This window comes from Vanellus vanellus (genome assembly GCF_965231255.1).
Source record: "Vanellus vanellus genome assembly, chromosome: 18".
Lineage (NCBI taxonomy): Eukaryota > Metazoa > Chordata > Aves > Charadriiformes > Charadriidae > Vanellus > Vanellus vanellus.
In genome coordinates this window covers 9,932,024-9,955,377 of record NC_138923.1, presented here as the reverse complement: position 1 = coordinate 9,955,377, position 23,354 = coordinate 9,932,024, and the positions used below count along the sequence as shown (strand labels likewise).

The window sequence follows — 23,354 nt, the reverse complement described above, 5'->3', positions numbered from 1 at the left end:
ATTAGCTCCTCTGCAGGAACCAGTCTGTGACGGACCGTGTTTATCCACACACGAAAACTGAAAGAAGACTCACCAAGGCAATCTCCCCTCCGGTTGCCTTTCATTTTTTACCAAGTGCAAACCTATCGCGAAGCATTTAAAAACCTCCTCCAGGTGGGAACACGGTTTTCCCCATGCAGAACTTAAAGAAACCTGATTTTTCTCCTCCCCGCTACGCCAATATGATGCACTAGAGAACGGGAGTCCGACGGGTTCCTTCAGAAGAGCCCGAGCAGCCCCGCTGCGCTGTGTGTAACGGGTTAGCAAGCAAATTACTCACTTCAGTCCAACAGAATCCTCCCCAAGTGGTTCTCGTCGCTTCTTCTTGCTCGACTCTGTCACTTTGAAGCCTTCTGGGAACCAAAGCTGCCCATGCTCCCTGCGCCGCTTACGAGACACCAGTACTCCCACTCCGATGAAAGCAAGCAAGACCAGCGCAGCCACCACCACGTACATAGGATACAGCTGGGAGTTCTTCGTGGGCTCAGCTGTTTCACCTACAAAACAGTGGGGCACAAAGAGATGCTGAGACATTAAGCTGCATAGCAAACCAGTGACAGAGTGGAAATGAAGGAAAATTAGTTAATAGAGGTACCTAAGTCTGATCTAAATCAGCCCCCCCAAAATAAGGTCATTTTATACGCTATTAATCAGAATTGCAAACTATCGGCAAATTCTCGGCTGCACAAGCCAGCCTGCATCAGGAGACAGCTTCACTTTTTTCTCCTTTAAGGAAAAGGATTAACAAACTTCAAATCATTGCGCTTGCATTGAGCTGTTAAGACAAAAGGATTTAGGGGGGATTTTCAAGATACAAACTTCAACTCCTTGCATGTCACTGATTGATCGGAGCTGGTTGGGTTTTCTTTTTCTTGTCTTTTTTTTTTTTTTTTTATAACTTTTATAGTGATAATGATTTTGAAATAAACCTGGAATAAGCAAAAATAATAAACTGTTTTTGCGATTTTTTAAAGAACAGACTTCAGAGGAAAAAAAAAAAAAGATGCAAGGTTATTAAAACCAGACAGTGCTCAAATGAAGCGAGCTGACAGACAACTAAACGTGGATAAGGCTGGAAAGTTTTAGCTGTCTCTCCTCCCCAGCCGACCAGGCGTACTTACTTTTAACGGCTTCTATTTTGTAGGGTATGTTCAGGTTGCCGAGGGAGGCCAAGGCACCCAGGAACGCCGCCACATCGGTTGCGCTCTGGAAGCACTGGGAAGACGACTGGATGCACTGGCGGTTATCAATTTCCAAGTAGACGATGGATCTGTGCAAGAGAAGAGTCAATGAGAAACACGGAGCGATGACCACGCTGAGAAGACAGACGAGCCCCGTCTCCCTCCCCGCCTCAACCCCCAACGGTGGGAATCAGAAGGTGGGAACCCATCTCCTTGCTCCCCTGTGGCCCGAGCCCCGCAGCTCACGCTCACGGTCTATTGGATGTGCCTCAATGAATGCTGCGGGACCTCACTCCTTATCTACAGGAATGAAGGGGAGTCTCTGCTTCACAACGTTTTAAAATTACCCAGACACTCCAGTATCTCGAATCATGTTGTTTGGGAGCCTTCAGATCTTTTCACATCAGTTTCGCTGCTCTAACTCCTTTGCTTTCAGTGGCTTTTGATTGAGCCCACAGAGGGGGAGAAGGTTAGATCTATATGTTTATACCAAAGATCTCCACACACAGTTTGCAGTAATTGAGTTTTACAACAAAGCTCTAGAAAGCATTTCCCAGGGAGAAACTGAGGCTTAACTTAATGACTTCCTGAAGTCAGACAGTCGGTCAGGCCAACCTCTGCTTCCAGGTCCCACCCAGCCCAGCCCCGGCTCCCAACAATACACAGGACTCCTTCAATCGTGAGAGTCGGCGCAGCATTGTATCAGGGATTCCTGAGCGATCGCTCGCTTTTCCCACATGAGAGCAAAATCCGGTTTCTATTCACACAGAAAGCAACATCCAAATACAATTATCTGGCCTACATCCTTCCCTTTATGGCGTGCTACTATTATCAACACAGAAAACAAACGGTGCTCAGTCAAAAAGGAGCCCATCGGTCCCCCTTACCCTCTGATATCCATCTGATCGAGCTCTCTCTTCTGCCTTCGGCCAGCCCTGGAGTAAAGGCTGCTCTTTACTTTGTTGATGACAGCACTAGGCATATCTGACCAGTCCTCTGTTGACCTCTTGATGTAATGCTTCTTCAGCTCCTCCTCATTGCCATAGTATGGAAAGATCATGTACTCCCCCTTGGGGTTCTTCTTGAAGACCACGTTGGTGTGCAGCACGCGGCTCAGCTCCCGCAGGAAGTTGAAAGAGTTGTTCTTCAGGTTCTCGGGAGTGATGAGGACCACCACCACCAGCGTGCCATCTGCAAGCTTCTCTGGCATGTTGTTTGCACAGTCCAGACCATCCCATTCGCACTCAAAGTTATTGCAGCCCTGGTCACAGTGACCATCTGAGAAGTGATCCTTGCAGTACTGATCATACAGAGGGCTGGGCAGAAGAAAAAGAAAGGCGGAAAAATGAATTAGACCAAGTACGGCGCACATTACCTATCCGCTGCGAAAATAAGCAGCGGTCCACAATGACCTGTCTTTTGTATAAACAGTCTTCGTCCTGAGGGACGCTAAGCCAGTTTACATAGACGGCAACCGTTCCACGCAGCGCTGTGAAGCATTCACCTCTGCAGGTGAAAGATAGCAGCCGTTATAAATTACAAGTTGCAATTTAGATGCCAGGAAAAGGGACAAATTCCTGTGATTCAGGGAAGGCATGGGGACACAGAGTAGTTACTCAGCCCAGAGTTCATCCAGGAATCTGGGATTAAGTTGCTGCTGTTGCCAAAGACAATGTTTGGTAAATGCCTGGATGTTAACATCATCATGTTTTCTGGCTGCTCTTCCATCTGGGGTCTCCCTACCCTGAAGCTCACTGTGTTACTACTGTGAGTCGGAGAGTTCACTTCTATGGCGTGACACAGGCAAGGACAGGGAAGCCGTCTGGAACGAGCCAAACCCAGGGAGCTTCCAAGCGTGTATAAACTCAGTAGGACCACAGGGAAGTGCGGTTGCTTGAGCTGCAGCCCCATAGGCAGCAGAACATAAGGCAGAGAGTGAACAACAGGTCTGCACTCAGGAGCTTTAGCCGATGCAACCGGAAAGTACCCCCAGACGATCAGCACAGAGGTGATGGCTTTAAACCAAGAGGCTCAACGAGCAAGCCACTTACTTGCACTGCCCTTCGTATTTCTGGCAGTCAAACCCATCGTACAGGCAGCCAGCGTTATTGCACTGAGAGTCGCACTTGCCGTCGTTGAAGTACTTCCAGCACTGCAGCGACTGGGAGCAGTTCTTCCAGGGGTCGTTGAAATTGAGGGAGCAGTCGCCCCCGTCCCAGCCGCAGGCATGGTTGTTGCATTTCCCATCGCAGATCTTGTTGCCGGCATACCCCGCGCAAACTGCGATCTCGCACTTCTCCTCAATTTTGGGTGGGATGATATCCTGCCCGATCCCACCTTGGAAATCGAAGTCGAGGATGTGGCAGTTGAGGCCGTTGAAGTTGGCCGGGCAGTTGCACCGGTAGTAGGGGGAGGCATCGCTGAAGAACTCGCAGGTGCCCCCGTTGTAGCAGGGGTTGGATGTGCAGGGGCTGCTGGCCGGGTACTGGCACTCGGGACCCGTGAAGGCCGGCGTGCACATGCACTTGGAGCTCTTGTGGATGGAGATGCAGGTGCCACCATTCAGGCAGTGGAGGTTCCCACAGGTGCGGGAGTCGTTCTCGCAGGTGGCACCTACGAAGCCCTGGGGAGGTGACAGCAAGGAGGGAGTCAGAATCACTGCTGCTGTGCTACGAGGAGCCCAACACGTGTGTGTTCTGGGAAACTCAGCACAAACCCAGTGAATCAGATCGACGTACCCAGGGCACGGCTCTGGCACGTCCTCTGAAACCAGTGATAGAATCACAGAATTGCTGAGGTTGGAAGGGACCTTTAAGACCATCAAGTCCAACCATTACCCCACCCTGACAAAACCACTTCTAAACCATGTCCCCAAGTACCACATCTGCCCTTTCTTTAAACACCCCCAGGGATGGGCAAGAATAATCTAGAACGTAAACCCCGTTACAGCAGCCCCTCAAAACGAAGGGAGCTCTTCTCCATAGCTGCCTGCTCCACCTTCACGTGGTGTAGATAACGGTCAACCGGGGAAGAGTCTGTCCTACGGAGCTGTGCGTCACACCCGCGGGGCAGAGCCACCTCCTTCTCCCTGACCCTACCCCGGCCTCCTTGCAAGTGAGGAGGGTACGTGTATACGGATACATCTCCCTCCAGCGAGCACCCACAGCAAAGCGTCTTCCCCTCCACGCTTATCCCTGGCTGTCCGAGCCGGGGAAGCCTCAGGGGCTAAACTGGCCCCTTGACTGCCCCTCTGTGCGAGGGGCCGACCTGCAGGGCCCGTGCAACATCCCGCGCTCAGAGCCGGAGAGGAGCAGGAACCCACCGGGGGGCATTTGCAGATGAAGCCACGGCCGGTGTTGCTGGCAACCGCGCAGGTTCCGCCGTTCCTGCAGGGTTTGCCTTTACAGCCGTCCACCACGGTGTCGCAGCGACGGCCTGCCGAGGGAGAGGAGCGCGTGAGGGGCAGAGGAAGGGGTGCGAGACGCTCGGGGTGGCTGGGGGCTGCGGGGCCGGGTGCTGGGAGCAGGGGGGATGATGCAGCGCTCACCTGCATAGCCAGGTCGGCACTCGCATTTGTAGTCATTGACCCGCTGCACGCAGTTCTGGGTGCCGCGGGCGTCGCAGGGGTTGGACAGGCACTCGTTGACGTCTCCCTCGCAGCGCTCCCCTACAAAGCCAGGGGGGCAGATGCAGCTGTAGCCACCTACCCGATCCGTGCACTTGCCATTGTTAAAGCACTTGGGCCCCAGGGTGACAGGATCAAAGAAAGGGCTGCAGTCATCCACATTGATCTCACAGTGCACCCCTAGAGAAACGGGGGAACAACCCACACAGCTCATCAAACAGTATCGGGGGGCCCGGTGGTCCCTTGTGTCAACCTTCCCTGCGAAGGGGCTGAGCCTGACCAATTCAATGGCAGTCTGAGCCGCCGCTCTGGCAGGAGGCACGCAGCACCGCGCAGCCTGCGTCCAAGGTTGCGTGGCCTTGATGGCTAAGCTCGCAAGCAAACACAAACCTCTACCGCTGCGTTTGCTGCCGCTAGCCCGAGCAGCTAATGAGCAGATACCGAGGATATCTGCACTCAGCCCACTAATGCCCCAGCCTGGGGAATTAATTTACCTTGAGTTCCTCTGGGGCAGGAGCATTTGTAGGTATTGATGAGATCGATGCAGGTTCCTCCATTCTGGCATGGGTGGGACAAGCACTCATTGATCTCCTCGGAGCAGTTAACTCCATGATAACCAGCCACGCACTACAAGGAGGGAAGAGGGGAACTATCAGGGAGGTTCCCTCAACTCCCACACGGCTGCAGGAGCGCAGCCAGCACCCCGGCCTTCAACCTGGGAGAGGGGCACGGAGCCAGCCTGAAGCTGGGGCAGCTCCTTGGGCAGCAGAAAGGCAGTAACCGGTGCCTTCTCCCCGTGCATCTCTGCCCGCCGCGGCACCCACCTCGCAGGAGTAGCCTCCCAGGTAGTCTGTGCAGGTGGCCCCGTTCTGGCAGGGGTTGGGGGAGCACTCGTCCACCTGCTCCTCGCAGTAGCTGCCGGTGTAGCCGGCCTGGCAGCGGCAGAAGTGAGTGTTGCCCGTGTCCACACAGAGCCCCGAATTTCTGCAGAGATGTGCTACGTCGATACCTGCCGGGGGAGAGCAGAGTGAGACGCGGGGACCTCGGTGACACCCCTGCACCGCAGGGCCGACGTCCTGGCCACCGCGCATCCCACCGGGGATCGCAGCCCGGGCTGCAGCCTCGGGAGGGTGCGCGTTACAGCACTCCTCGAGATCGCTCTGGTTGGGCCAAAGATCCCCACCAAGAGAAGTGAGCACGTCCCTGCTCACAGCCCAGCACAGGGGGACCCCACGCTGGCGCTGTGAGGCCGTACCCATGGCAGGGACTTACCTTGCTGCTTAGCAGCCACCTCGCAGGAGACACTGGGGACATCGCAGTAGAGCCCTGTCCATCCGCTGTTGCACTCGCAGCGGTAGAGGTTGTTGGTCTGCCAGCACTTGCCTCCGTTTTTGCAGGGAGAGGAGTCGCACCAACGCACCAGGTTCTGGGGGGGACAGAGCAAGAGATGGGGTCAGGACCCAGCAGGGCCTCTGCAGGAGTAGAGACTGCACCCCGATTCCCCTCGGCCAGCCTGCATGGACGGGCACTGCGGTCAGCGGCCCACGGCTCCTCTACCTGGCAGTTGAGCCCGGTGTATCCCTGGGGACAAGTGCACTTGTATGTCCCGTAGCTGTCCTGACACGTGCCCCCGTTCAGGCATGGCTTGGAGTCGCACTCGTTAATGTCGTGCTCGCAGTAGCTGCCCGTGAAGCCGGGCGGACAGATGCAGGTGAAGGTGTTGATGCCGTCCACACAGGTCCCACCATTGAAGCAGGAGCTGGGAACACAGACATCACGTCCCGCTGAGTCACCACTGGTCACGCTCCATGCCGAAGCCCCCCCAAACCGGCCCAGGGCTACGGGGCACCGCAGGGACCTCAGCCCCTTGCTCCAGCCCCGACAAAGGCTGGGCCCGTGGCAGGAGCCGTGCCGGGCTGTACCTCTCTGTGCAGTCAGGCGTGTTGTTCTCGCAGTGGATGCCGCTGAAGCCGGAGGGGCAGGTGCAGGTGTAGCTGTTGACGCAGTCGGTGCAGTTGGCGCCATTCTTGCAGGGGTTGCTGGCACACTCATTGATGTCCTCCTCGCACTTGGGCCCACGGAAACCAGCCAGGCACTCGCAGAAGAAGGCGCCGACGCCGTCGGAGCAGGAGCCACCATTGTGGCATGGATCTGGAGAGGGGGGACGTGCGTGTGAAGATGCAATGGGTCCAGCCCTGCTGCAGCAGCCCTGCCCGGGAGCTGCCCCACAGTGCTGTCCCCGCACACGTCCCCTGGCCGCACGGAGGGACGGGACAGAGCTCACGGACCAGGCAGAGGCCGGGCCAGCCCCAACGGTGGACTGGGCACAAGGGACACATTTGCTCACTGCCCACACGTCACCGCGCCCCAGCCTCCCTCCTGCCAGCTCCCATCTGGCCTTGGACTGACGCAGCTCAACCGGGACGCGCTTGAGGTGGCCCAAAAGCCCGAGCAGGGTTTGCAGCGTGGCTCAGGCACCAAAGCAGCAGCCGGGGCTCACCCGCGCCTGGGGAGGAGGATCCCAGCCCCAGGAGGGGCAATGGGGCTGAGAGCTCGGGGCCAGGCTGAGCGCGGTCTGCCGAGCGGCCCCTGCTCTTTCTTACTGGGCTTGCAGTCGTCGATGTCGGTGTCGCAGTTGCGGCCGGAGAAGCCGGTTCTGCAGGCGCAGCGGTAGCTCCCATTGGTGTTCTGGCACGTGGCCCCGTTGCGGCAGGGGCTCTTCACACACTCGTTGATGTCAATCTCACAGGTCTGACCTGCGGGACAGAGCGGGAGAGGGACCATGAGGGCTGGAGGTGCTGGCGAAAGCCCCGGGGATAACGATGACATCTCGGGCACCGCTCGTGCCGGGGTGGGAGCCCTCACAAGCAAACCGCCCTCACCAAGGGGTGAGGGTGATGGCCGCATCCCATCCATCCGGCTGAGCCGTGGGGCAGGTCAGGCTTCTCCCGAGGCTGGGCACCGTGCGGGGCTGCTCCCCTCTGGCAGGGCACGCAGGCACCCACCTGCCCGCTGCTCCCCAGCCGTGCTCCCTCCCCTCCGTCCTTCGCTCCCCGAGCAGCCGAGGAGAGCAGGCTGTGCTGAACCCCGAGACGGGCCATGCCCCCACCTTGCCAGCCAGAGGGGCAACTGCAGGAGAAGCTCTCGTAGTCCTCCGATTCCCGGCACTCGCCGCCGTTCTTGCAGGGGCTGCCAGCGCAGGGGGCCATCACGTCCTCGCAGGTGGCTCCTGCACAGGCACAAGCACCCACTGACACCCCCTCCAAAACGATGGGTGGCCCAAGACCCCACTAACCCCGTCCCCTGCCCTGGGCTGCTGCCAGCCCTGGGGAGGCTCTGGGCTTCCCCAGCGCCCCGGGACAGCCCAGCTGGGGCCGTCTGCTCCATCCCTGGTCCCCCGTGACCCCAGGTACCCCGCAAATCCTTTAAACCCTGGCAATCTGGGCTGATTTAAAGTGCTGCACACTTCCTTTGGCAGGGAAGCACTGCTCGGGATGTCTTTTCCCCCTTCCCCCCCGCCACCCCGTCACTCTCAGCTGCTTTTCCTGTTTACGTCCAGCTGAGGGACACGTTCCCTCCGAACCCTTATCTTCCCTGTCAGCCAGTATCTCCCGAACTGGCCTTTGCTATTTTCCAGAGCCTTCCCCTCCCCGCCTGCCCCGTCCCCGTCCCCCCCCAGGGGTTTCTATGGCCACTGCCGAGGGCAGGAAACGGCTCACGGCTTCCTGCAATTGTGCACCGGCTGCCGCTCTGCGCGAGCGGAAGCGGGAGGCCGGCAAACAGGAATTGGCTCAGCAGAATCCCCCCAGCCCCTCGGCCTCAGCTCGCCTTTTCCAGTGCCAGCATCATGGCAGGAGAAAGGGGCCACCGGCAGCGCCGACCCCACAGGGCGGTGGGGTGTGAGTGGGGCGGCCGCCCGGTGCTCCTGCCCCGGGGACAGCCTGCGGCCGAGCCACCGCCTCCGTGCCCTCCAGGAGGAGGAGGAGGAGGAGGAGGAGGAGAGAGGAAGCTCTGGCTGGCTTCCTCCCAAAGCTCCTCCAAATTTCCTCCAGCTGTGCGGCGGCACAGGGAGGTGGAGACATGGCCAGCGCCACGGCAGGGCAGCGCGAGGGAAGCCTCGGCGCTCGGTGCTGGCTCACTGCATGTGCAGAGGGACCGATTTGCTGTCACACGCGAAGCAGCAGCCCCGCAGAGCCCTGGCGAGGGCCTGGGGGGCACGGGGGCTCCCCCTCACCTGTGTAGGGCAGGAGACAGTTGCAGGTGTAGCCGGCGACATCGTCGATGCACGTGCCTTGGTTCAGGCAGGGGTTGGAAGCACATTCATTGATATTGGTCTGGCAGTTGGGTCCTGCGTTAAATAAAATAGGTAAAAGATGCTGTGATGGAGGTGTGCTGGTGGGAGGGGGCTGGGGGTACAGTGGGGATGTGGTGGCAATGGCAATGGCCCACCCGTCGCCCTGGAAGAGCCTCCTGCTCTCAGCTCCAGCCATGGGCGCCCAAACTCTGGGGAAGGTCTCCAGGCTGGCTGCACTGCCACATCTCCCAACCAGACCTGGGGGCTCCACCATGCCCACAGCGCAGCCTCCAGCTTATCTGGCATCGTGGGGTGCCCACCCACAGCTCCCAGCCAGGCCCTGGCGTGGGGGGGACGGGGCAGCGTCCCTGGCTGCACCCTTACCGCTGAAGCCCTCCCTGCAGGTGCAGATGTAGCCACTGGTCATGTCCTTGCAAGTGCCACCATTCATGCAGGGATTGGATTCACACTCGTTATTGTTAATGTCGCAGTTTGTCCCACTCCAGCCGGGGTCGCAGTCACACCTGTAGCTTTGGGGGAAAATCGGGGCATAAAGCACAGAATCTGGTCCGACCTGACCCTGCTGGCTACACCAGCCACCATTTCCCCAGCAAACCCCAGCTCATAATCGTGTCCCTGGCAGGGAACATCCCTCACCACTGGCGCAGAGCACGGCCGAGCTCCAGCACGGGGGACGGCTGCTCGCCCTGCCTCTGACCTTGACTTTGCTGGGTGGCCCTTTGGTCCCAGCAGCCCCCCAGCAGCCCCCGTGCCCTCCAGCCTACCCATTCAGCCCGTCGTGGCATTTCCCGTGGATGCAGGGGTTGCTGTTGCACTCGTTCACTTCGGACAGGCACTTGGGGTCATGGAAGCCCTCTGGGCAGAGGCAGGTGAAGCCGTTGATGCCATCCTTGCACGTGCCCCCGTTGTGGCAGGGGTTGCTGGAGCACTCGTCGATGTTGATGTTGCACATGCGACCTGGGGAAGGCGAGGGTGAGGACATGTTACCCCATAGGATGCACAACACGGCATGGTGGGCACGCGTCACCTCCCGGGGGGCACCCACCGGGCAGGTCCCCCTCCAGCTACCCGGGGAACGGCTGCTGGAGGCTCGAATCTCCGGGCACACGTCTGCCGGCCACATAGGAGCGGGGCTGCCCTCCGGGTAGGGTGACTTCACACCCCCGCATCGCTTGCCGGGCTTAATTAAACGTGACTGGGAAGAGGCCGTGCCGTGGGCTCGTTTGGTCCAGGAGGGAATAACGAAGGAGCCGGTTTTCAGCCTGTAACCCTACCTGCCGCGGCCGACAAAGCCGGGCTTTATTGCGGCTCCCGGCGGGCAGCAGGACAAGGGGCTGCGCGAGCGGGGAGAGGCGGGGGCTGCTCCCATCAAAGCCCTCCGCCATTTCCAGCAGCGATCAAACAAACCAGTCGGACAAGGCGGCAACCCGATACCCATGGGAGTGGGCGCAGCGGGAGTCGAATTCGCGGCACCAGACACCCCTTTGATTTCGGCCTGAGCCGAGGTCACCCTCCTGAACAAACAGGAGCGCTGGAGGGTGCAAAACCCTCGGCAAGTGGGATGCCAGCGCCTCCCCTCCCGCCCGCACCCTGCGTGAGGTACCGCCAGCTGCGGGCATCCTTGCACCGCTGCGGGGACGGGGGACATCCCAGGGCTCCCTGGCGCGAGGCTGGATATCCCTCCGGGTCCCCAGGCTGCCGCGGTGGCCACCGTGCCCTGCTCTCACCTGTGTAGCCCGGCTCGCAGGTGCACTCGTAGCCGTTGATCTTGTCGATGCACTTGCCGTAGTCGCAGGGGCTGCTGGCGCAGTCGTCCAGGTTGATCTCGCAGTTGGGCCCTGGGGAGGGGAGCGGTGCCGTTAGGGGGTCCCCAGCTCTGCTGACGAGGCAAAACGAAGCCCGCCGGCACCCGCCGCCGCCGCTCCACAACAAAGCGCCTCCGCCACAAGCGGCTCCCCGGCCCCCGGCTGGGGCGCGGTGCCTGCGAGAGCCGGGCACCAAACCGGGAGAACTCGCCCTCCCCGAGGATGCCCCAGGCTGGCCCCGGCACCAGGGCGGCTGCTGGCAGTGGCCCAGGGCCAACCCGCCCGGGGATGGGGATGGGACCGGGGTGCCGCGCGCGGCACGGCCGACCCGCGTGGAGCCCCCGGGGGGGTCCCTCCCGCTCACCTGTGGTCCCTTTGAGGCAGAGGCAGTTGTAGGCGTTGTTCCTGTCCTGGCAGGTCCCCCCGTTTTTGCAGGGCTGGCTCTGGCACTCGTTGATGTTGATGTCGCAGCGGTGGCCCGTGTAGCCAGGCTGGCAGAGGCAGGTGAAGGCGGCGATGCTGTCCTTGCAGGTCCCATAGTGGCACGGGTCGGGGTCGCACTCATCAATGTCGATCTCGCAGTGAGTGCCCGAGAAACCTGCCACCAGCGGGAGGGACACGGGGTGAGGATGGAGGACGTGGGGTGAAGATGGAGGACATGGGGTGAGGATGGGGGACGTGGGGTGAGGATGGGGGACGCAAGGTGAAGATGGGGGACGCAGGGTGAGGATGGGGGACGCAGGGTGAGGATGGGGGACGTGGGGTGAGGATGGGGGACGCGGGGTGAGGATGGGAGATGCGGGGTCAGGATGGGGGACACTCCTTCCTGCCCTGGTCAGGTGTGGGGCAGTGCACCGGGGTGGCTTGACCTGCTCACCCCACCCCACCCCACCGTGAGCCCCGGGACCCCCGGGAGCAGGGTGCAGGCAGGGGAGCCCCCCGGCGCACCGGCAGCGGGGCCAGTAAGACCCCGGCTCGCGGGCTTTGTCCCGGGGTGCACAATGACCTGCATTAAGGCGCCTCGGCTCAGGAGCGGGGCCCCGCGCTCGCCTGCGGCTCGTCCCGGAGCACACGGGGGGGCCGGCCACAGGCACCCCCGAATAATAACCCCCCCGGCAGATCCTATTCTCCTGGCCGGCTCCCTCCCCGCCGGGCTGGGGGTGGAGAGCTGAGGACAAAGTACAGCTTTGACTAGACCCCGCCAAGCCCACATAGCAGCTTTTCATCGGGGCTTGGCATTAGCAAGACACTAATTAGAGGCCATTCAGCTGGAAGATTTCTGGCGGGAGCTGCTCCACAAAAGAGCCACTGTTTGCCACCAGGGCTCAAGTCATCATTTTGTGCAACCGCTCCTTGGGTTTCGGTCGGCGAGCCCCCGCAGCCCTGCACCTTGCGTCCCCATAGAGGCAGCTTTATTCCTTCCTTCCTGCCTTCCCCCTCGCTGCCGCCCGCCGCCGAGGCAGGGAACACGGCGGGACGGCCGCTGCGGGGCCACACCTCACGAGCGTTGGGCTCGTTACGCCCGGCTCCGGGGCTGGCGGGCAGTGGGGCTCTGCTCGCACCACCAGCACGCGGGAAAGGGACAGCCCTGTCCCGCGGGAATCACAGCGGCAGGGACTGACCCTGCAGCCAGAGGGTTCGGGGACACCCCCACGGCGGGTGTTGGGGGAGGTGGGTATGCGTTAATAACTCAGCGAAGCGGTTTTGCAGCACATCACGGGGCAGAAGATGGTTTGTACCCCCAAGATCCCTCCTCGGGACCCCTCACCTTCGGTGCACTCGCAGCTGTAGGTGTTGGGGCCGTCCACGCACTTGGCGCCGTTCTTGCAGGGGGTGCTGGCGCACTCGTCGATGTCGAACTGGCACAGGTGCCCGTTGAAGCCTGAAACGGAGGAAGAAGTCACGTCCCCGTGCAGCGGCCGGACCCGCCAGCCTCCCCCCGCCGCCGGGCAGATCCCGCCGGGCCCCCCGCGTCCCGGCCGGGGCGCCGGGTTTCCATGGGGATGGCTGCTGGGGGCCCTGAATGCGGGGCTGTGACCCACCATTGAGAGCATCTTATTTACATCTCTAGAGGAGCAAAGTCTCTGAACTTCAAAACCTCCTTTCACAGATTAACCGTCTCCCCATTCTCCGCTCCACCCCGTGACTTTGACACCACATTCAAAGCTGCTGGCGCGGCCCCCCCCGGCCCCCGGCCCTCCTTCCCAAAGAGGGGCCTTTTCAAGTGCAAAGCCATGGGGTTTAATCCTCCTTCCCCTCTCCCATGGGCTGGACCCGGAGCAGCATCGCCCGCACGGGGCTCAGCCCCTCGCCGCAACGGGGGAACCCCCCACCAAAAGCACTGAGCGGCGCTCCCCACTTCAGGGGGCTCTGAAATTTAAGGAGTTCATTTTTGGCTCCTTCCCAGTTTGAGCCGGGATGCACCATGGCGCTGTTTCCACCGCGATGGCGGCGGGATGGATGCCGCGTACCGGTGGGGCACTCGCAGTGGAACTCGTTGATCTTGTCGAGGCAGTTGCCGTTGTGCAGGCAGGGGCTGCTGGCACACTCGTCCGTGTTGATCTCGCAGTAAACCCCCTCGTAACCTGCGGAGAGACCCGGTGCACCGTCAGCGCGGTGGCACGGGACCGGCACAACGCGCAGGATGGGCAGCTTCCACCGGGGTGTATTTGGTCCCTCCATCTTTACAAAGGCAGCTCAGGAGCTGTGCTACAGGCAGTGGGACCTCATGCTCGAGCTGCTCCGTGGTTGTCCACCCCAGATCTCCCTGCCCTTGGCTCGATCCCAGCCAGCAAGCTCGGCAAGAGGAGGAGCGCAGAGCAGGGCTGACGGTGCCCAACTCTCACCTCCCGTCCCCCCACCGCTGCAGAACATGCGATCTTTACCAAGCTGTAAAGCTTTTCATCGCTGTCCCCAGGCACACGCACCTCCTGTGGCTTCTCGCCCAAACCACCGCAGAGCTGAAGGTCAGGGGCACCCGGAGCCCTCCCGCCACCCGCACCCACCACCGGGGCAGGGGTCCGCGGGGCCGCCCACCCACCGGGCATGCAGATGCACTGGAACTCCCCGATCTGGTCCAGGCAGGTGGCATCGTTCTGGCAGGGGTTGGAGAGGCACTCGTTGACGTCAATCTCGCAGCGAGGGCCCGAGTAGCCCTGCAGACACTGGCACTGGAAGGACCCCTGGGTGTTGATGCATTTCCCTGCGTGCTCGCAAGGGTTGGCTCCTGCAAAACACAAGCACGGCTTACAGGACACGCTCCCGGCTGCACCGGTGCTTTCCCCAGCTGCTCCTCGTCCGCCCGCAGGAGCCCAGCCCCCCCGCTCACCCAGCGAGCACTCGTCCACGTCCTGGTTGCAGGCTGGTCCCATGTACCCCGAGGGACACGTGCAGATGGCTTTGCCGTTGACGGGGTTGGTGTCGCAGTTGGAGCCCTCGTTGCAGGGGTTGCTGATGCAGGCGTCATCAAGGTGGCACAGCAAGCCTGGGCGGCAAAAGGCAGGCGCACGTCAAGGGTGATGGGCACACAAGTCATCGCACACCCGAGACCTCAGCTAGGAGCCAGGGGACGTGCGGGGAGCTGCCACCCCACTCCGTGAGCAGAGGGCAAGATGGGATGGGGCCTCACCTGTGCGGCCGTGGGGGCACTCGCAGTAGAAGGAGGCCACCCGGTCGTGGCAGGTAGCCCCGTGGAAGCAGGCGGCCATAGCACAGTCATCGATGTTCTCGCTGCAGTCCTCGCCCGTCCAGCCGTTGACGCAGACACAGTTGTAGCCACCGTGGTTGTTGTGGCAGGTGCCCCCGTTCTGGCAGGCGTTGGGCATCAGCTGGCACTCGTCCACGTCCTCGGTGCAGTACTGACCTGCCAGGGGACAGGGCACCTGCGTGAGGCCGGCGCTGCCCAGCTCCCGCAGGCTCCGCGAGCATCGCTGCGAAGCAGGACGGCTCTCCTCACCCAGTCCCTGACATCCCCCAGGGCAGGATCCGTCCCCCCAGCCCAGCCCTGTGCCACCCTCGCTGCTGGCAGCGGTGTTACCTGTCCACTCGGGCGGGCACTGGCAGTTGTAGGTGTTGACACCGTCCACGCAGGTGCCCCCATTCTTGCAGTTGTTGCCTGGACAGTCGTTGATGTTCTCCTCACAGTTCTGGCCTGTGAACCCTGCGCAGAGGAGATATCTGCTGTGATGCCGACCAACAACCGGCCGTGCCACAGTCTCAACCCCCCGCCGACGACAGGTTGCTCGTTATCTGGTGCTGAGCGTGCACCAGGCGCTCCCAGCCCGGCTCTGAAGCCCCAGTTCATCCCCAGCCCTGTCCTGCCTCTGCCGGGGCTCGGTTCTGCCGCACAGGTTTTCCTGCCAGGGCGCCATCACCGGAGCCTGGCCAGCGGCGGCGGCTTCCTCCATGCAGGGCAGACGGGGCGTCCCCGGTGCGGGGCTCGCCTGCCAAAGCCCCCGGCTCCGGAGACACTCGCCCAGAGCAGCGGAGGATCCGGCTCCACGGCAAGCTGGGATGAACCGGGGCTGCTCCCACGAAGGCTTGCGGCACCCGGTGCTGAATCACCGCCTTTTAATTTCACATGTAAAGAGCCTCATCAGCAGCGCTTTCCCCCCGGAGGGGGATCCAAGTCCCTGGCAGGGTGAACCACCGCCCCACACGGCGCGGCGCTTATCCCAGCCCGGCTCCCCCAGATTGTGTTATGGCCTCCACCTGAGAGCGTGGCACGCATGGAAACCGTGCCGCCCCCGGCCTCTCCCCACGCCGTCTGCAGCAGAAATGAAACGGCCGGGCCCTTCTAAGGGCATCCCCCAAGCCACCCCGTCCCCCTCAAACTGCCATGTGGGATAAGAGCCGTACGGGCAGCCCAGCCGCCCCGAGCCCCCGCTGCCGCCGCCGCCACTGGGTGTCTGCCTTCGCAGCCCGCCCAGGCGCTCGGGGTCGGGACGGCAGCGCCAGCGGCACCGGCGTGCACCTGCAGCTCCCCCACCCCCCCCAAGGCATTCTGCAGGTCCGGACCAGGCTGCTCCCCGGTGCGGGCAGCTCACTATTTCACCTCCGCCTCCACAGGGAAGGGACCGGGGGTCCAGGCTCATCCTGGGTGGGACCCCAGACCCTGCTCCAGCTGGGGGTTTTCCCCCCGCTCTCTCCAAGGGCCGTGTTTTCCTCTCCCCCAGAGCCTCAGCCCCATCGCATGAGGAGCAGCATCAGCTATTTACGATTGCTGGTAGGAGTCCAAAGCAGATAACGTCGTTTTGCGCCTCATTTTGAAGCAGCTGGGCTGAGACTGAACAGCAATAACTGGCAATGTCCTAGATACCAGGATTAACTCATTTTGAACCATCCGAATGAGTAATTAGTACTGCAATTACTTTAAACTCAGGGTTACATTCTACAGCGATGGCATGATAAAACAGCCAAGATTAGTTTAACTTGAAGAAACCCGGTACGGCCCGGCCTCTCCGGCAATGAAAAGGGGACATTGTTTCAGGTCTGCCGCGCTGCATACCAGCGTATCAATCACCCTCTTATCATGAGAAACGGCCCCCTGTCCCTCCTGCCTCCGCCCGAAGCCCATGCAGCTCCTGCAGCGAGCCATGCCGGATGGCCGAGGTGCCGAGGGACCCTCCCGGTCCCCCCGGCGCAGGGACCGTGCCACCCCGCAGGAGGCGAACCAGCTCGTGCAGCAGGCAAAGCTCCCACGAAGCCGCAGCCAGGCATGAAAGCACCGATCCCCCCCGCCTCCCTGCAGCAGGGATGCTCCCCCAGGGCCATACCTCACCCCGACCTGCCCCGACGCTTGGGCTGCTCTGGGGAAAGTGCCTCGTCAGCAGAACGGCAGGGCAGGGCCAGCGCCGCTCCTCCTGCCCCGTCCCTGCGGCGATGCCGCGCTGCCAGGTCGGGGCTCGGAGCTGCTCCCGCAGGAGCATCGCCCCTGGGAGCTCCCGGCTGCACCAGCTCATCCCGGCAGGAAAAGCTTCCTTCCCCGGCACTGCTCGCCCCATCAGCCTCGATGTCCCTAAGGACAGGAGCTTTGCTGCAGCCCGGGTGAGCGGGCATGGAGGGGAAGCAGGAGATGCTGCAGGGCCCTGCCTATTTTGCGTGGTTAATCATAGAATAGTTTGGGTTGGAAGGGACCTTTAAAGGCCATCTGGTCCAACCCCCCCACCATGAGCAGGGACACCTACAACAAGGTCAGGGCACTCACAGCCCCGACCAACCTGACCCGGAATGTTTTCAGGGATGGGGCATCTCCCACCTCTCCGGGCAACCTGGGCCAGGGGCTCACCACCCAGTCTCCTGAATTATTGCAGCCAAAAGCGTTGGGAGGGGGATTGAACCTCTGAGCCTGTGTCAGAGATCAAGATGAGATCCCTCACGCTGCCCCGTGGGGATCGCGCATCTTCCCCTGGCACCGGGCTGGGCTGCCAGCAGGACAGGGGTACATCTGTGCCGGCTGGGGGACCCCATCCCCACCCCGATGCCGCGTCCCCAGGGGCGGTGGGGCAGCAGCTATGGCAGAGGGAGGCCGGAGCTCCCCCTGGGAATGCCGAGCACCGCCTGGGGTGCAGAGCAGAGACGCCGCCTGCCCCTTCTCCTGCCCCAGCCCCCGCGGGGCTCCGGGCGACCAGAGATCAAAGCAATCCCACCAGGGACTCCTCAGGCAGCTCAGCGCTGCCCACAGCTTCCTTCCAAGGGAGAGGGCGGATGCGTCCCCCCCTCCACGGGTACCGCAGGCGGCCAGCGCGGCTGGCTTGGCCGAGAAATGGCACTCGCACCCCGGCAAACCCAGCCCGGTCTGAGCGTGGGGCTGCACCGGGCGGCAGCGCGTCTCGTGGGCAGGAAACTCCGCTATTTCATTTCTCCGGGCGGCGCGGGGCCGGGGGGAGCGTTGGGACCGAGGGGAGCGTTGGGACCGAGGGGAGCGTTGGCGCTGCGCTTCAGCCCCTTCCGCTCCCCGCAGACCGCTGCCGAGGGCAGAAGCGAAAGGGCTCCGCGGGGTCAGGGGGCCCTTTCACAGCTGCTTTTCTTTCCTCCGGCATGCAGGGTGCCGGGCTCCCTTGTGGCTCCCTTGTAGGGTGCTGAGCTCCTGGCTCAGCCCCCACGCAGCCCCCTCCTGCAAGAGCCCTTCATTTCGGAGGCTGTAATTCGGCTGGGCTGCTCCGGCGCTTGCCGGAGGGAGCAGCAGCGAGCACGGAGAGGGTCTCCCTTCCCCAACTCCATTCGCACTCGGAAACTTTCCAAAATAGCTATTCCGGGCTAATTATTCCATTCTGGAAGTGGATTAAGCTGAAGCGGAAAAAGGCACTCTTATTCTGGAATATGAGCATCCGCACAGGGGCCTCTGCTGAAACAGTTGTTTTGGAAGAGCTATTCTGGTGAATCACTGAGTATAAAAAGCCCCCGGGTGACCTCTCCTCTTCAGGCATCGTTGCCCAACATCTTCCCAAACGCAGGCGGCACAGCGAGCCCACGGCCCCTCGTTTTTGTCCCTCCCAGAGCCATAACTCAGGAAAAGAGAAGACTGGGGACTACCAGTTTAGGGGGGGGGCAAAGGGACTGCAAGAGGGTCCCTGGTCCCCATCCCCCCCCAACTTTGGAGACAGCCCCTACCTGGCAGGCACGTGCAGTCGTAGGTGGTGTCTCCGATCTGGCGGCACGTCCCCCCGTTCTGGCAGGGCGAGGGGTTGCAGGGCACGTAGAGGTGCTCGCAGTTCTGCCCGGTGTACGCCGGCTTGCAGGAGCACTGGTAGGTGCCCACCTCGTTGGTGCAGCTCCCGCCGTTCTTGCAGACGGACGGTGAGATGTTGCACTCGTTCACGTCCTGCTTGCAGTTGGCCCCGTGGAAACCGGTGGTGCACCGACAGATGTAGTGGGCTTCGAAGGGGACGCACTGGCCCCCATTGGCGCAGGGGTTGGAGGCACAGGGGTCGGCCTGCTGGCAGGTTTTGCCTGGGGGGGGCAGGGCCGGAGGATCGTAAAATGGTTTAGGTTGGAAGGGACCTTGAAGCTCATCTAGTTCCACCCCCCAGCCCTAGGCAGGGCCACCTCCCCCCAGCCCAGGTTGCTCCAAGCCCCGTCCAACCCGGCCTTGAACACCTCCAGGGATGGGAACACCTCCAGGGATGGGAACACATTCCAGGGATGGGAACACATTCCAGGAGGATGAGGATGCAAACTGCAGCTCAGGCTCTTGGTGAGAGCCATCTTTGCGCTGGAGCGCAGACGCGGCTCTGGGACTGTGCTCACAGAGGGTGCAACTAATTCCCCCCACCTCCGCCCCCGGAAAACCCTCCTCACCAGTGCAGGAGTCTCGCAGCTCACCCAGCCCGGGACCCTCCCAAGCCCCTGCTCAGGTGCGCAGACCCCCCTCTCCTTTCCCCCAGCACTGGAGGAAGCGGAAATCAGAGGCAGCACCCTTCTCCATCCATGGGGGCTTTCCAGGAACAACCCCTGTCACAGGCTGTCCCTCTCCCCTCTGGCCGGGTCACTGTGTCCCCACGGCGCCGCCTCACCTGACCACCCCGGCGGGCAGCGGCACTTGTACTCGCTGAGCGTCAGCAGGTCGCAGGTGCCCCCGTTGCGGCAGGGGTTGCTGAGGCAGACGTTGTCGCGGGGCGTCAGGCAGAGCTCGTCGGTGAAGCCCAGGCGGCAGGCGCAGGTGTAGTCCACGGTGCTGCCGCGCACCACCGGGGTGCAGGTGCCGGCGTTCTTGCAGGGGGAGCTCAGGCAGGGGTTGGGCAGCTGGCACCGCTCGCCCACGTAGGCACCGCTACACCTGGAGGGATGGGACACGCCGTCAGCGGGATGGGACCCGAGGGGCTTACGGGACACGCGGCCGCCCCAGGGACCGGCTCCGGGAACACCTCCCCGGCTCCGACCCCGCACCGCATCCCGGCACGGCGGGTTTGGAATTTGCAAGGCTCTGCCCTGACCGCTGTGGGCTGAGAAGAGGAAGATGAAAGAGGTGCCGGGAACAAAGGCGTCCCCCATCGAGGGGCCTGCACCGACTTGCAAAACCGCAGCCTCCAGCGCTGACGTCCTGCTTCTCAGCGCAATGTGCTTTTTTTTTGCCCCCGTCGCTAAAGAGGAAACTGAGGCACAAGGGAGGACGTAGCGGAGCCAGGAGGGGCACCCCCGTACCTGCAGCCAACCCAGGGCACCTACAGACCCCACGGGAGAGGGAACCCGGCAGTGGCCCGTGGGACAGCCCTGTGCCCCTGCCTGCACCGGGCTCCCCGCACCACCAGGGCAATTTTTATCCTCCCTCCATCCTAAGAAATCGCTCGAACACGATCCAACACGGGCGCAGCGCTGGCCGGTAGCAGGTGGGACACATCCCTGCTCCTCGCAGCCGGCTGGGATCTTCCCCGAAAACAAGCCCTGCGCAAGGAGGGGTGAGTGGCCCCGGCTGCCGCGTCCCTCTGCATGGGGGCCCTGAGAAAAGGCCCCCCCGACGCGGCCACCGGCTCTGCCATCTGTCACCGTTGGCCGACAGGGCTGAACCGACTGCCTGCTGCAGGACCGGGGCGGGCGACGGGGACATGCCGCAAGGACAAATCCTGGCGAGGCTGGGCAGGACGCGGAGCCGGCAAAGGACCCGCAGAGGGGGGAGCTGCCCCCCAGGAAAGGGAGGACGGAGAAAAGCCGTGCATTGAGAGACTGAGGGCACCTGACATCAAAAGATGCCAGGGACGAGGCCCTTCAGCACCTCCCCGGCGCAAACCCTGCCGGCACCGCATCTCTTGTACCACGTCTGCAACGTGAGACGCCACGCGTTTTGTCCCCAACCAGCTCTGCTCACGTTACACCGCTTCCAAAGGGGGATTTTCTGCCCTGGCTGGGCTGCGCCGAGCAGCCCTCGCGAGTAGGGCACGGGAGGAGCGAGACGATGCCGGGACGCTGCTGTCCCGCTCCGTGGTGGCAATGCCACCGCAGCAGAGCAGGGCACGCCACGCTCAGCTCACGCTGGGCTGCTATCAGAGGCCTCGAGAGCAGAAATAAATCTGGGGGCGGCTGCATGCATTGCCGAGAGCTTGGGGTAAGGCAACCGCTGCTGGAGGTGATGGCCAGGGAAGACGAGAGCCTCTGGGCACTGGGGGACCGTGTTCCCCGCGGTGCTTTGGCAGGTTGGGGCATCCCCTATGTGCTCGCACCGTTCGCCACCCGAGCTGGTGGGACCGAACCTCACACATGGTTCCCCAAGGCTCCCGCAGCACGCAGCCCCCCTGGGGCGAGCAGGGAGGGTCCGGGGAACGCTGCAGCCCCGCGGCTGCAGAGCAGAGCACCCACCCGCAAACCCCACGACGAGAACGTGGTGGGGTGAAATGTGCTGGTGGTGAAACACAGGCAGCAAACCTCCACCCTCAGCCGGCCCCAACCCGGAGCCGCCGGGCTTTGCCGCACCGTGCCGGCGGCAGGACCACGTTTCGGCCCCGCTCCCCCTCTCCTCTTCCCCTACTTTTTTTTTTTTTTTTTAACCCAATTCTGGTTTCATTGTTGGGGATTGTGTGAGAATTTGTCAGGATTCGGAGACATTTTGAGTTAATGAGACGGCATTATCCAGGCCAAATGAAAAAGAAAATGTGTATAATAATAAATCAGGGCATCTGCTCGGCACACAAAGGGCGGCGGGGAGCAGGTGTGCATCCTAATGAGGCAGAGCAGCTGCCGGCGCCCGCGGTCCAGGCCCGGCTCGCCGGCGGCTCCGAGCCCGGGGCGCCGCGGCCGTGGGGCGACGGCGCTTCTGGGTGGCTGCGCCGTGGCCCCGCGTGGGGGAATGCGAAGGCTGAGAGGGGCCATTGTGCGGGGCCGGGCGGCCGGCGAAGGCACGCCGCCGGCAAACCGCTCAAGTGTGCAGTCATCTGTTAAAAGCACCGCTTTCCCCCTTCCCCGCCTCCCCGCACCACACACGCTTTTTTTCTTAAAACAATCCTCCGGGCTCTCGCGGCGGCTGGCGGACAGGGAAGCGTCACGAGATTCTCCAATGGGAGAAAAAGGCAGAAAAAAAAAAAAAAAAAAGAATAAGAAAAAAAAAAATTGACGCTGGACAAAGAGCCCCGGGGCAGCGCGGGAACCACCGAGTGCGCGGGAACCGCCGCGGCGCGGGCTTTGGCCGTGAGCAGCCGGGACCGGGAGGCGATGCTCTGCATCCCGGGGTGATCGCTGGGATCGGGGTTCCCGCACCGCGGGGCTTCAATGAGGCCGGGGCGAGGGGCGCGGAGCCGAAAGCCCTCCCACCCAATTAGTTTTCGGACCGTTTCCAATTTCAGCGCAGGCAAGTGGTGGTTTGAACTCACGGATGGGAAGCCGGAGCAGAGCCCAGGCTGAGCCTGGACATGGTTATTAGCCAAGAGGTTAATTAGTGATTGGAGAAACGGCCCTGGGGGCCGGGGGAGCCCATGCCTGAAGGCACAGGGGGATTTGGGGGTGCTGGCAGTGCCCAGGTTGGGCTGCCCGGGTGCTTTCCAGGCTTTTGCTTCAGGAAACCCCTCAAGTTTCATGGAGTTTGCAGGTTTTTTTTTTTTAAATGGCTTTCTGTGCGTTTGCTTTAAGAGGTGGTTTACGGCCGCAATCGGCTCAGGAAGTGAGGAAGGTGCAGCAGACGCCGGGGACGGGCTCAGCACGGGTCTGAGCTGAGCGGCGGGCGCTCGTGGGCAGGCGGGACCGGGCTACGCTCACCCACCGCATTTCTCCTCCCTGCGAGAGGGGTATTTCCAGCCACCGAGAAGTGCTGGTGAAGCAGCTCTTCAGAGAAAAAGCAACCCAACACAGGCACCCTCAAAATCCAACCGTCGCTCCTGTCAGCCCCGGAGGAGCCTGTGTCGCGCAGAGCGGGGCTGGCAGCCCAGACACAGACCCCCTGCGGATGCCCGGCCATTCCCGAACCACCACCACAACCGGGGCAGGGACGGGGACAGCCCTCACACACCCGCGCACCGCAGCGGCTCGGGCAGCCCTCTCAACCCTCCTTCCACGGCTTCTACGTCACCTCAGTTTCTTTTCGAGGTTTCAGAGCAGGTGGTCCCTGTCGGCAGGGATGTCACTATCACGACAGTGATATCGCTGCTCAGCAGGAGCACGAAATGAGGACAGCAGACGCTCCTCTGCTCCCACCCGGCAGCACGGGGGATGTGCGCACGGGCAGCCTCGCACCCGGCGGCTTCGGCACCGCTCCTGCATCACCTGTAGATGCTTCTGCACAGAAGCGATGCTGTTCCTGCCCACGTTTGCAAGTCTGAGACGAGGCAGGGAAGAGCACGTCTGTGGACCGAAGCCGCGGGATGAATTTCGCCTTTTCCTCCCCGTGTGGGTCCCGGAGCTCACTCACAGCCGGAGACTCTGGAGCTGCATTTAAAAGCCTGATACTGCAACGGCGTCAGAGTCCCGGC

General features: G+C 62.1%; 1 protein-coding gene across 2 annotated transcripts in view; it reads right to left on the bottom strand.

Moving 5' to 3' along the window:
* Positions 1 to 23,354, bottom strand: part of NOTCH1 (notch receptor 1) — a gene marked incomplete at its 5' end in the record, with an annotated part of 45,285 nt that overhangs the window by 6,061 nt on the left and 15,870 nt on the right. Inside the window, 26 exons of one of the 2 annotated variants that reach the window (XM_082492642.1) lie at positions 320 to 536; positions 1,161 to 1,309; positions 2,108 to 2,536; positions 3,272 to 3,843; positions 4,543 to 4,655; positions 4,768 to 5,025; positions 5,340 to 5,472; positions 5,670 to 5,854; positions 6,118 to 6,271; positions 6,403 to 6,604; positions 6,768 to 6,996; positions 7,449 to 7,601; positions 7,955 to 8,074; positions 9,080 to 9,193; positions 9,524 to 9,669; positions 9,925 to 10,117; positions 10,888 to 10,998; positions 11,330 to 11,563; positions 12,734 to 12,847; positions 13,437 to 13,550; positions 14,006 to 14,191; positions 14,294 to 14,449; positions 14,594 to 14,827; positions 15,002 to 15,124; positions 18,577 to 18,915; positions 19,479 to 19,741. In XM_082492642.1, coding sequence (XP_082348768.1) covers positions 320 to 536; positions 1,161 to 1,309; positions 2,108 to 2,536; positions 3,272 to 3,843; positions 4,543 to 4,655; positions 4,768 to 5,025; positions 5,340 to 5,472; positions 5,670 to 5,854; positions 6,118 to 6,271; positions 6,403 to 6,604; positions 6,768 to 6,996; positions 7,449 to 7,601; positions 7,955 to 8,074; positions 9,080 to 9,193; positions 9,524 to 9,669; positions 9,925 to 10,117; positions 10,888 to 10,998; positions 11,330 to 11,563; positions 12,734 to 12,847; positions 13,437 to 13,550; positions 14,006 to 14,191; positions 14,294 to 14,449; positions 14,594 to 14,827; positions 15,002 to 15,124; positions 18,577 to 18,915; positions 19,479 to 19,741 — 5,241 coding nt within the window. The remainder of the gene's footprint in view (positions 1 to 319; positions 537 to 1,160; positions 1,310 to 2,107; positions 2,537 to 3,271; positions 3,844 to 4,542; positions 4,656 to 4,767; positions 5,026 to 5,339; positions 5,473 to 5,669; positions 5,855 to 6,117; positions 6,272 to 6,402; positions 6,605 to 6,767; positions 6,997 to 7,448; positions 7,602 to 7,954; positions 8,075 to 9,079; positions 9,194 to 9,523; positions 9,670 to 9,924; positions 10,118 to 10,887; positions 10,999 to 11,329; positions 11,564 to 12,733; positions 12,848 to 13,436; positions 13,551 to 14,005; positions 14,192 to 14,293; positions 14,450 to 14,593; positions 14,828 to 15,001; positions 15,125 to 18,576; positions 18,916 to 19,478; positions 19,742 to 23,354) is intronic. The other variant, XM_082492643.1, reaches the window with a different exon arrangement.